General features: G+C 43.6%; 1 protein-coding gene across 1 annotated transcript in view; it reads right to left on the bottom strand.

Annotated features, from left to right (window-relative positions):
* The window catches only part of PPWD1 (peptidylprolyl isomerase domain and WD repeat containing 1), a 416,345-nt gene that overhangs the window by 315,988 nt on the left and 86,957 nt on the right, over nucleotides 1–13,400 (bottom strand). Inside the window, exon 4 of the mRNA XM_085631724.1 lies at nucleotides 1,790–1,910. Coding sequence (XP_085487850.1) covers nucleotides 1,790–1,910 — 121 coding nt within the window. The remainder of the gene's footprint in view (nucleotides 1–1,789; nucleotides 1,911–13,400) is intronic.

Here is a 13,400-nt window from a genome sequence, read left to right as displayed (position 1 = left end):
TTATTATGGTATGTTTACATTTACCATTATGAATTTTGATGGTTGTGGATCTGTTAAATGTTTTAGGTCTCATTTGAAACATTTCGCACTCATGGTGTATTTGCATATAGTTACTATACCATAACAACTTGCCGTAATATACTACTTTAACAGAGTAAGCAGTCTCTGGATTCTGACTTTTTCCATCCCTCCACCTCGTTACACTACTTCCAAGTCCAGCTGCCCATTTGCACTGCTCTTTAGCACAATCTTGTACTTGTATACATCTGAAAAATATCAAATTGCTGTGGTTTTGTCGGTACCATTAACAACTTGCTGTGGTTTTGTCGGTTTTAATATGTTTATTCCTTTTATTATCCTAGTTTATACATGGCTTGGGAACAGTGGACAGCAATTTATTATTTGAAATTTCACTTCCAAAAGTGCTGCAAAAGGCTGTAGTTCTTGGAAGACCGCTTTCAGCTTTGCTTGACTTTTGTGAAGCCTCATTTCCAGAACTCATTTCCTGAGTGTATAGGTCCTAGTATTTAGCTACCGACCACAATGGAAGCAGTCTGTTCTTAGTGTTATTTTAGTACCATTTATATATGTAAGCCAGTCTTTGACATTGGTGTGCACACTAAACGCTATGCATATACAAATGCTAGGAATACACAATTATTTTGATTTGGGATAAGTTTCTCCTTTTAAATTATCTCTCATACTCTTAGGTACTACAAATTGAGTGGCCTGAAAATACAGTTTTCTTTTGAGATGCTTAACTCATACTATTTCACTAACTATTGTGATGTACTTCTTTTTGTGAACTCCTACATCCTTTTAACAGATTCATCTGGCTTTTATGAACAGTTTCTCTAAGAAGTTACTTTATTACCTATAAATCACGGTATGTAGCCCTCCAAAGTGATTTCTGTCCATGCCTCACTGATCACTTCTACTGATGCAATTCATCCAGACTGTGTGCATCTTGAAATGAGGATGGAAAACTGGGCATGTTGACAAAAGTAAAGTCATGTGTACTTATCCTGGCTTCAAAATAAGTGTAAGGAGGTTTAGATAGAACATTAGAAAATCACAGTTTCGACTGGTCTTCTGTGACAGATGTCTATCAGATCAGGGAGACATGTTCCTTGATTATTCGAGCGGAAAATAAGAATCTAAAAGACTTGTTGAGGTGGCAAACTGATGGTTGGGGAAAAATGTATACTTTCTGCAAGCATCCTTTTGTTCTAGCAATTACGCTGAAGGGCTTAGTGGCCTCCAACCCTGTCTGATAGTTCTTAAGAACCTAGTCAGCTGCAAACCCTACGACTAGCTTCTTTCCCATCATTCGGTATTCAAGGCACTGCCATGTGGAAGCAATCCCAAAACTGATATCTAAGTTTTGAGAAACCTCTTAGGTCTTTGAGATGTGTGACAGCCCGTGGTGAAGTCAAGTCTCTTGTAAAATCAGATTTGTTTCTCAGCCACTTTTGCTGGATACAGTACAGAAATGTGAGGAAATCAGTGTATTTCCAAGTGGATCTCCAAGGCAACATGACCAAGAAGCAGAAAAAAGGGCAAAGTAAAAAATAATTTAAATTCTGGAAAAAAATTTACTATCATGGTAAATAAAAACAAACTGCATTTTAGGTAAACATTTGGTCCTTGTAAGGCCAAGGCAAATATTTGCATAGGCATAGTGCTGGGGAAGATATCTGCAATATAGGTTGAGATTACTGAAACACTTAAGAAGCAATGCAGTGAAATGACTCAACCACACATGTAATAAGATTTTAAACATACTCACCCAAGTTTAAGCATGTTGATCATGTCAAAATTGACAACATCAAACACCTTCATTGCCTGGTCATCTCCAATCGAACAAAACAATGCTCCCTCAGAGCTAACTGCAATGCACTCAATAACCCCTGTAAGAACAAAAACAAACATTATCAACACAAGGTAACCACAATTCACAGATTACACAAGGGACATCTAGGCACATTACAAACTTCATTCTAACTCAAGGGTAGGAGATACTGTGAACAAAATGAGGTCCCTACAAGAGGGCTAAAACGAATAACCTTTAATATGTCACCTAACCAACATGCCAATTTGTGAGCAGGCCTAGTGATAAGATGCTTGAACAATAAGGTGGATTCGTTTTCTGTACCTCGAGAGATTTTAAATGTGCAAGGGTGAGTTGAATAGTTTGATTATAAAATGCAACTGCTCAAAAGTTGTATATTAATATGAGGGACGCAGGTGAGTCTTGGGAGTTTCCAAACGATTTCTTTACAAACTTTGTCTTGTAGCACTGGTAGCCCCAAGACCTTCGGCATGTTTTTTTTTTTTTAACAAAACGTGTTAGGAAATACAAATGAAAGGATGATATTGGTTTTAGTTTGGCATAGGTAGGACACGTTGAGTGAGTTGAGTCAAGTTTCAAGATTTGGCGAGGCACAATGCAGGGAGCGCCACTAAGTGGAGTGTTGCTGTATGATAGCAGGAGCATTTGCAGATACTTAACTTGGACTGTATCATAGATAGAAACTGCCACTGATATACCCCAGTACTACTAGGAGTCCACATAGGATCACAAGAGGTCTTACCCACTGGAGGCGCCCCTAGATGAATATGGGAGTACTACATAGAGACAACTTAAGAGCAAACATGACCAAAACCCACTCGAGTCACTGTTAAGCAACCAGGCTATATTCTGTGGTGTCAGTCTAGAAGTCAAAGAGAACCACTCCTTGTCTGTGAAGGGTGTAAAGATTATAGCTAAGGCTCACAGTTTTCCATTTTTACTGATTTTTACAGATAAATACAGACAGAAAACAATGTGTTTCCTATCTGTTTTTATTTTTAAAAGTGGAAAAATAAAGAAACGTTGGCATCTTTGCAGTGACTCCAAGAATTCCCTGCCAATAGAGCACATGGAACTAAAAAAAAAAAAAGGCATTACATTTCCGACAGTAACTGCATATCTCAATATGGGTTTATTGTTGCATTATATTTGGCTGCCTAATGGGCTAAAATGAATAGTTTACATGTAGGTGTAGTTTTGCAGCTTGAAGAATGTTTTGGATTCACGTGGCATGCATTATTGCACCATCTGGAGGATGGGTCCAGAATTTTCCAACCTTCCTTCTCTTTTTTGTTGTTGTCCTTTCTCTATTTTTTGATTTTGGTGGGCGCTGACAGATCTACTCCTCGGGTGCTTCCTGCGACGTTGTGCCTTCCCCTCCGGAAGCTCTCACTTTTTATCGGTGTCTGTAGATTTTTTTTTTTTTTTTACTGTTTTTCCTATCTTCTTGGTGGAGGCGGGTGGGTCTCTTGTGAATCCAGAAAATGTTCAAGCTGCAAAACTACACCTACAGGTAAAAAACTATTTGCAGTGTGAATCTTTACTGGATTCACATGCTGTGGCTAGATTATAGAGCATTATTAGTCCAAGAGTTGTGGTTAGGATGAAGATGGGTTTATAGTTGAAAATAAATGTCTTTATATCTCGTGTCCCACCTGAGCTTCCTTATTCATTCGTACATCTATACAGTAATGCTTTGTGAAAGTATGAGTTGCTGACCATGTGGCAGCTAAACAAATATCTTGTAATGGTGTGCTTGCTAGAAAGGCAATAGTTGCTCTTTTTTTCCTTGTTAAGTGAGCCTTTGGCTTTAAAGATCATTTTTCTCCAGCTTTATTACGACAAAATTGAATAGTCTCAGAGATCCAGCCAGCCACTGTGCCTTTAGTCAATGGTTTGCCCATATTTTTACTGCGAAGGAGACAAAGAGCTGTTTTGTTTTCCTTTTTGTCTTTGTTTTCTCCATATAGTACATTACTGCTCTTCGTGCATCTAATGTGTGAAGAGCTTTTTCTGCATGATCCTTTGAGTTTTGAAAGAAACATGGAAATTGAATAGATTGGTTTATGTGAAATCGTGAAACAAAATGCTTGTTTCTAATGGTGCTCTGTTGTGGTGTGATAGGTTTGGATGTACATACACATACAGTTACACCCTTCTGCTTGTCAGGTGGCATAATGTGTCAGTGGTAATTGTAGTTCTAGGTCTGTGTAGTATAGCAATGTGTCTGTGGTTGTAGTTCACGTTTAAAGCTGTGAACTTAATGTCATAGTATCAAGAAACTCGTTTTAAGTCTGAAAATCAGGATTTTTAAATTAATGACCAAACATCGGCCCTCATGGTAGAGAGCGCAAGTTTATAAGCAAGGGAGCGAGTTTTGTGGAACGTCATAACTATGAGACCACTACATAGTGTGTTGAGGGATTTGTGTTGGTTAGGTAGTGGCGGAATAGTGATCTGGTGTCTGCAAATACTGCCAGAACTCTTACAAATCTAGACAATGGAGAGTTTGACACGAAACCACCGTATAAAACAATGTCTGTTATAATGATTTGAGCAGAACAGATCACGACAGCAAGTTGACAATCAGGGTCATACTGGAATAGAAAATAGGGTTGTGTACCAAAGTGGCCCCCATAAGCGAATCACATAGCTGAAAAGTGGCCAACGTATGCAAAGCAGGCCAGTTTTAAATGTGTAAAGGTGTATAGGTATTTGGAGAGGGATGGGAGACAGCATCAATTTGTACCCTTTGCCGGCAAAGTTTGTAGTAATATAATAGAAATCAACATTAAAGGCCGGAAACACAGCCCATAAAAGAGGTCTACAAACAGCCAAAAATTAGTCCATGCACTTCGGGCACGACCAGATTGCTCTATAGCCCAGGCGTATCGTGTGTAAAATGAAAATTTGTGATTCTAAAAAGGTGGTGTAAATGTCCCCAAGGCTCTCACTGGCCTGACTCTTCAATGAGACAGAAAGCTGTTATTATATGGCAAGCGTCCAATAATAGAAGTGGTGGGTGCACTCGTAAGTTACCCACACCCGCTGAGAAGGGCATGTTAAACATATGGGTATGGGTTTATCCCCTCACCCCCGCAGGTCAGACTCACCCCTTTTGTGGCTCCCCCAGGCGGTGGCACAGCTCACAGACAGACTACGTAGACATCAAAGGTGAGACACACCAGGCGGAAGTCAGCAGGACCGCTTCATGCACTGCGAAGGCACGAGCGAAAGCAACAAAAAAAAAAAAGACCTCGAAACCCCACCACGCTCCAGCATGAACCCCAGTCCCACAGACAGCCTTGCTTCACTTCTGTGCTGCACATTTTTGCTGCAACATTCAAGACTGCATTAAAAGCAAATAGGGGGGTTTTTACACACCGACTCGTCAGGGGAATGGAGGTTTCTGAAAGTGGAGTTTCTATTGTGTTGCACATCTGTCAACAGAAATTACATGCTGCAGCAACCTGTCTTGCATGTTAAGGTGGACACTTTGGAAGGTCTGCCAGTGATAACTATAGTGTATTGGTTGGTAGGCTTGAAGTCATAAAATGTAAATGACACAAAATCAGTAATACAGAGGTTGGAAGCTTACATGTGAAGTGAATTGTCATCCTCAGAAACGGTACTGGAAAGCATATAAAAATGTAGTTATAGACAGACAGTTGAAACCTCAAGAGGAGAGTCTCAATAAGCAGACTCAATAAGCAGACCACTAAGTAGTCAAAAGTGAAAGTAGTACAATAGGTCTATGACTCATTGTTGACTTCCCCCTGTCCATTGCCGTCTGCTCATAGCACAATGCCGGAGCCAAGCACCAGGCAATTGCGCGAGAGGCATCCTGGGGCTGTCCCTAAAAATAAGCAAGGGTGTACCCCCATAAATGGCGGGAAGGGTAAGATAAGGAAAAAAAAGCAAAAACCTGTGAGCCATCCGAGAAATCCCAGAATGCCCTCCGCCCCTTCGGAGCAGCTCTTTGATCGCACTAGCAAACAAAGACGCACCCCTAGTTTATTCATCATCTGTTAGAACGGTGCGCCAAGAAGCTAGTGGGGGGTCTAATGTAATAGATGGGGACGAGGGAAGGATCCCTGATCTATCTATTATTTATGATGCAATCAGGTCTCTCCTCCACCCTATAGAAGAAAGAATACATATGATCGAACTTCACCTACTTAGGATTGAACAAGGGCTTCGGGTCATATTGATTCTGTAAATAACACTGACCACCTCGGGGCCTCTAAACTATTGGATACTACCAAGCAGAAAATGCCCCGGCTGCTCCTCATGACCAGCCAGCACTGTCCTCAAATAACCAGGTGTTAATTGCAACCAATAAACCCTCAGTAGTGCCTGACCATATACAACCTGCTCAGTCTAATACAACCCAGCCCAAACAGGATGCTAGGCCTCATACATCCCAGTCTCCAAGGGGAGAAAACATTCCAAATTTGTCTCCTGAAGTTTCCCCATTTGTTGTAATCCTAACAGGGGTCCCTGAATTGGGTAAACACGAAGTTGAATCCCCTATAACTTTAAGAAACAGGGTTGTGCACTGGCTCAACAAAAACAGACCACTTCCATTGCACAAAACCTGCAAGATACTCATGGTTAGGAGGGTGCCATGGGTTGGCCATTTGGCGAAAAATATAAGGGGGGATTGTATTTTAATCAACTTTGATGACCCCAAAATAGTTGATTACATTTGCAATTGGAGTCATCCTAACTCAGGTGCATCTATTTATGCCCTTCCCTTGACCTATTTTTATCCCCCTGGCCACTTTGCTATAAATCAGGATGGATGGACAACTGTCCATAGGAATGGGAGGGGACTGCCACAAGGGTGTTGGTCTAGACCCCCTCCTCACCTAGACCCTATTTTTACGCAAAACCGGTTTAGCAGTTTAGAGGCCGTCGATTGACTTGGGGACAGAGAAGGGGAATTAAGTAGTTCCCTGCCCTCCCTAGGTTGCTGTATATCTGATAATACATCTATTTTATCAAGGGCAATTGGCGACAATAATAGTTTTACCACTAACAGGGAAGCACTATTAGGGGTTAGAATGAGTGCAACTTTTAGAAAACCCCATGTAGAACAAAACATCCTTGTGGTGGAGGCCATTGAAATACCCCTGAGAATATTAGCAGTAGAACAAGACATTTCTGAGGTAGGTGTTGTCAATTCGCTGCATCATTCGTGAATTCTGGGCTGGTCTCCTACTTTGTTGCCGAAACTCTCCCTACCTTGGTGCGTGCTTTGTCCACCTGGTCTCCCTCCCGCCGCCGCCACTTCCATCTTGCGGCCGCCGTGTGGAGGTCGGACCACATCCCCCAGACTCCTCCGCTCTTTTGACCCGGAAGTTACCAGCAGGCTACTCGCGCCTGGAGGCGCTACTTAAACTGGTTGCATCCCCCGCGTCGCGGGACCACGAGCGGGCCGACGCCGGGCTGAGCCCGGGCAAAGGGCGAGCCGTCTAAGGCCGTCAGAGGCCACAAGAGGCCAGGCCAGGCCCTCCCTCTTGGCTCCTTTGTTCTGCTTCACGTGGTACAGTGTTATGCTATTTTCCTACTCTGTGGCCTTAATGTGGACATTGTGTTTTTAACATACAGGCACGTGTATTTTATGCTGTGTCTTGTGCTCTCATTTTGACCTTATGGCAATGTCTACGCGCTCGGGAAAGGGAGGTGGGTCAGGGGGGACCGGAGTTAGCGGCACTTTAGATCATTTTATAATACGTGCCTGCTCAGTGCTCGAAAAGGAAATTGCTATCACTGAACGTCGTCTCTCCCTTGACCAGCTCAATAATAAACGTTCTTCATTGGGCAAATTAGCAACAGTTGTTTCCCCCGTCCCAGAAACCACCCAAATAAATAGTATTATATTGGGGGATACCCAAAGCACGGCGGCTAGTGCGGATAAACATCTTCTTAGCCCTGTAGGTCATGGTTCTTTATCACACCTAGACCTGTCGCACTCACCTTTGTTGACTATTTTGACATTGTCCCCTGAGTCTACTACAAATATAACTCCCTCTCCTGAAATCCCAGTCCCCCCTGTGCCAAATATTATTGCAGGTTCTAAAACTGCTCCGAGCAAAAGGAAAAGAGCGGGTAGCGGCCACAAGGAGGACCATGCAAAAACATCAAAGAAATGCAAAAGTAAATCACGCAATATCGCTGGCAGGAAAGCGGGTTGCATAGCGCCATCTACATCCTCACAACAGAGGACCAGGTCACCCTCTGGGCATCCCACATACCCGGTCCCTCAAACCTCTGTAGAGCAGCTTCCCTCAACTCCTGGACCATATGGCCCCGAGCTTCAATCCTCCCTCGTTAGCCAATTCGAATCACTAATTTAATCTCTCCTACTCCCTTTGACCGAAAGAGTAAGAACATTGTCTGAGAGGCTTGAGAGATTTGAGCAGGCCTCCTTAGATAATTAAAGATTTCAGAGAAAAGAAGTTAAGTTACATTCGAAGATTGACCATGACAATCACATTACTGCTGTTTCCCTTCCAACTACCCATAACGAGTCTCCTCTTCAAATCGCCTCGTTACACCCAAGTACTCCCCCAATTCTAGGGCCTACGAATAGAGTTATCCCTACAGGACCTAAACCCACAGCACCTCCACCTAATTTTTGTAAGAAATCTACACAGAATAAGCTAGTTTCTGGCCCAACTGATAGCCATATAAACTTCGAAGCACCAGGTCATGAGATAGAGCTCACACAGAGCTTACCTTTATCATCTAGCAAGGATACTGTACTTGCCCAACCGAATGGAAATGTCATCCGTATCCAACAAAACCTGTCCCACATCAACTTGCCACCGGAGTGTCTACCTTATGTTGCTGTCTTAGTTGGAGTTCCTCAGCTCAAAGCTGGCAAGTCAGAATCCTTTAGTGAATTAAAAAATAAAACAACTCATTGGCTGAATACCAACAGGCCGCTCCCTAGGCATTTGGACGGCCGTGTTCTTCACGTCAGAAGGGTTTCTTGGGTGGGTAGCAGACCCAAGAATACGCCTGGCGATTGTATCATTGTAATCATCAGGGATCCTCGCGTCACAAGGCTAATTTGTAATCAACAATCAAGTCCTGTTACTAACGGCATGGGATGTCTTGACTTAAGCCAATTTTATTCAGATTCTGTGTACTTTCACTACTCACATTCCTTCTTTCATTTGGCTCATGATGGGTATTCTAAGAGGGCCTGGATAATGGCGAAAATGATTCCTCTGTAACTCTTCCTATCAGACCCCGAGAACCTTATGGTCCCTCTAACTATTATTGACAAGGAACCCCTGTCAGGGTTGGACCCTCTTCCCTCGCTGGCGCACAAAACATAAAAGATGTAGAAGCATTCACTGAACTAGCGGGGGACTCTTCGCCAACCAACCTGAGCCCTCACGCCCAGCAGCTTAGTTTACAACTTACCCCAAAATCCCAGGCTACAAACCACTTGTCATTACTTTCCAAACCTACTTTGCCTCAGGTTATCCCTAGTCCTTCCATTCTTCCTTTAACAAGGGATACAGTTACCACTGTTTCTCCACTAAGGGTTCTAAGCTGGAATGTAGCTGGCATTGCCAGCAAATTAGATCTCCCATATTGGAATTCCCTAATAGAGCCCTATAGTATCTGTATTTTTCAGGAGACCTGGAGCACAGTGCCCCATGTCATACCACCTTTTTTGTACCGGCCACCCTATCGCCATCGGGGAGAGGACGCCCTTCGGGCGGTCTCCTGATTTGGGTCAGCATCTCTCTCGGGTGCTCTATTAGGCAGGCCCACAACATCTCTTCTGACATATTAAGGCTCACTCTTAAGGGAGCCCAGGCAAGGAAGTCTCTCGACATATTTAATGTTTATGCCAGGGGACTAAGTGGTGGAGCGTTGTCACCTACACTCACACTTCTTGAGGGTGAACTAAGGAAGTGCTATTATGCATCCCATGTCCTGGTGGCTGGTGATTTTAATTGCTCTTTTGAGCCCCTTGCATCACTTGACCTCCCTGATTTACTGGAAGACGACGCCAAAAGAGGCATCCCGTCATTATCATTGCCCCCCATCAGGAGATGGACAAAATCAGTTATACACTTGAATACCATGACCTTAGAGTTTGGATTAAGAGCAGTAAATGGTAGAACACCCTCAGACTTGCAAGGTGCCCATACTTATAATAGGATAAATCACACTTCAAGGATAGATTATATACTCCTTGATTTTAATCTTTGGACATACGTGGTGGATATGGAGATAATTCCTTCACATGATAGTGATCATAACCAGTTATCCTTAAGTATGAAACCTCTTTGGGAGAAAGTACATGGGTCCCTGTTTCCCTCAGTAGCTGGCCCTATGCAAACCCACGAGGTGCGCCCCGCAAATTGCGAGAGGCGCCTTAAATGGCGTAAAGTAATGCTTGATGATGGGAAAGTCCAGTCGATTGGGGCAATACTGCACGCAGCGCAAGCCGAGCTGGCTTCGTCTAACAACCATGAGGCTGCTTGTGGTAAGGCTCCAACCGTTTTTCATGGTACCATCAAAGAACTGGGCAACCTCTTCCGAGTCCATGTTAAAGGCGGGCCCTTTAGGGGGGGGGCTAAGGATACCTTTATGGATGGTTGGTATACGTAGAATTGCAGGCGGAAGAAATCTGCTCTAATTATGGCCCTTAAAAGCAGGATTACTTCAAAGATCCAGAAGGCTAGGAAGGAGTATAGACTCTGTGTAATTAATGCTAAAAAGGTCTGGGAGGAACAATATTGGCAGGCACTTAGGGAGGCTTCCTCAAAACGCGACTCAGGCTCTTTTTGGAATATAATTAGAACTAAGAATAGACCAGCACATGAACCTTTGACATGCAACATCACTAGTGAGGTCTGGTTTGAACACTTCTCCAAACTTTACTCTTCCGGCCCAGAGGTAGCGAGGGAGTTTTCTCCCGAAATGGCTTTTTCCTCCACGGACGCATTGAGCGCTAACCCCTTTTCTGAAGGGGAAGTACTCTATGCTATTAAGTCCATTGTCCCTCAGAAGGCAGCTGGTCCGGACGGTATCCCTGGTGATGTTCTCAGACTAGATCCACCCAGTTGGGGGAAGCTTCTTTCCACCTTAATTAATGCCATAACTAATGGTGCTCTGGTCCCTGAATCTTGGAAGGGGGCTGAGGTTGTCCCAATTTTTAAGAAGGGTGGTAGAGAGGACCCAGCCAACTACCGCCCAATTAGTCTGATCGATTCAACCCAGAAGGTGGTTGGGAAGGTAATCTTGGAGAGAATCCTATCTTGGGTGAATGAAAACAACATCCTTTCAGACTACCAGGCAGGTTTCAGGGCCGGGACAGGCACCATAGAACAGGTCTTCAGACTGCTCCTCATATATTGGAAGGTCGTCCTTCTTGGAAAGGGCAGCCGTTACCTTGCTTTTATAGACCTTAAAACAGCGTTTGACCTTGTGCCCCGTGACACTCTGTGGGGCGTCTTGGCCAATATGAATATTCCCCCTTACTTATTGGACTTACTAGTAAAATTTCATGAGGGAAATTATGCCCAAGTACGGTGGGGTTCGCAGGGCCAGAAAACAGAGAGAATTCCAGTGAACAGGGGTGTCTGCCAGGGATGTGTCCTTGCCCCTACGCTCTTCTCACTCTATGTGAACGGTGTAGTGGATCACCTGATGAAAGTTCCCTCTGATGCACCATCCCTGGCGGGCGAGCGTATTCCAACTCTCCTGTTCGCTGATGATACTCTTTTATTGTCTAAATCACCCATGGGTCTACAAACCCTTCTAGACAGCTTTCAAGTCTTTTGCAACAGCAGAGGCCTTATAATAAATTCCGCCAAAACAAAATATCTAATATTGAACCCACCCAAAAAACTAGGGCGGCCCCCAGTTCTGAATGCAGCTATCCTTGAAAGGGTTAAAGAATTCGATTACCTGGGTATTCGCATTTCAGACACCATGCGCTGCAGACCCCACATACAAAAGATGCTTTTAACTCATAAGAGGGTCTCCGGTGCCCTCCTCAGAGAGCATCGCTCCTCTGCGACCAGACCAATAGCCCCAGCCCTCGAGATATATAAAGCGAAAGGTGTGAGCTCGTCACTTTATGGTGCTGAACTTTGGGGCCTGAATAACATGGACAAGCTCACTAAATCCGATTCCAGTTTCTATAGGGAACTGATGGCACTTCCCCAGAGCACTCCAGTAATACCTTTACTAATGGATCTGGGGTGCCATGCGATGAAAGATTTGGCAAAAGTACACCCCTTGCTTCTATGGGCTCGGCTCTGGCGAACCCCTGAGTTAGCTAAGTATGCTGAGGGACTATCTGAAATACTGTCTATGCCTTGCTGGCACAAAGTCAAATGGCTGAAAGATGTAAAGACCCTGCTCTGTGACCTTGGCCTCAAAGACGCCTGGGAGAACAGAACCTCGCCCCCGAAAGCTGTATTGAAGAAACTTTACTGGAATTGGGTTATTGCAAAAAGGAACTCTAGTTCTTATGGTGGCAGATGCACCATTGAGTTTTTAAGGCTTAAAGGCGAAGTGCGCTATGAGCCCTATCTCGATACCATTCAGAAGCCCTTTGACCGAGCCCTTTATTTTAAATTCAGAGTTGGCACTCTCCCGGTCCGAGAGTTGACCGCGCGCTGGAAGCCACCTTCCCAGACCCCACCATTTTGCCCTTTTTGTGAGACCCATGTTGAGTCAATTGCACAGGTCTTATTTGCATGTCCCAAATACAAAATTCCAAGGTCTTATTGGCTTAAACCTTTGTGCAGAGATTTGGGTACGCGAGACCATCTCACGGCTTTGCGCATTCTAAAATCAGACACACGATCCCTGTATGTGTGCGCCCTATCGAAATTCTTGAGGTGGTCCTGGCTCATAAGATGTAAAGCCCTTGTAGCTCACACATAAGCAGTCCCTTTTATGATTGGCACATAATCTCTTTTTTAAAATTGTCTTATTTATTCTGTCTATATGTATTTTTATCTCTTCTGCTTTGGAAATTTGACGATGTTACAGTCTTATGGCTCGCCTCTCGATCTCACATGTTTGTTATGTATGTGCTTTTAAGATATGTTTTATCGAAATAAAGCTTATTTCAATTCAATTCAATTCGACAACTAGTCAAATTATATTTAAGAATGCTATATTACCAGAGGCAGGGCTTACCATCACGACCTGGAATATAGCTGGTCTCAGTGCGAAGTTGAATACCCCTTTTTGGAACGATTTCATTTTGCAAGGGTCCGACATTATATGTCTTCAAGAGACTTGGTATAAAGAGGCAATTCATGTGGAAGGTTATACATCCCATTGGGTATTGGCAGTGAACTCAGCAGTAGGAAGGACGAAAGGCGGCCTTTTAATCCTAACATTAACCAAGCTAATTAAGTTCAAACTAAACACTTATCATGAGGTGGCCCCCTATGCCCAGTTATTACGCCTGGAGCATGTTACGGGCAAGGACTTAATTATAATTAATTATTACAATAATATCTTCGATGCACGCAGGGCTCCTATAGTATAT

Source organism: Triturus cristatus, chromosome 2_1 (assembly GCF_964204655.1).
Source record: "Triturus cristatus chromosome 2_1, aTriCri1.1, whole genome shotgun sequence".
Classification (NCBI taxonomy): domain Eukaryota; kingdom Metazoa; phylum Chordata; class Amphibia; order Caudata; family Salamandridae; genus Triturus; species Triturus cristatus.
This window is presented reverse-complemented; position numbering and strand designations above follow the sequence as displayed.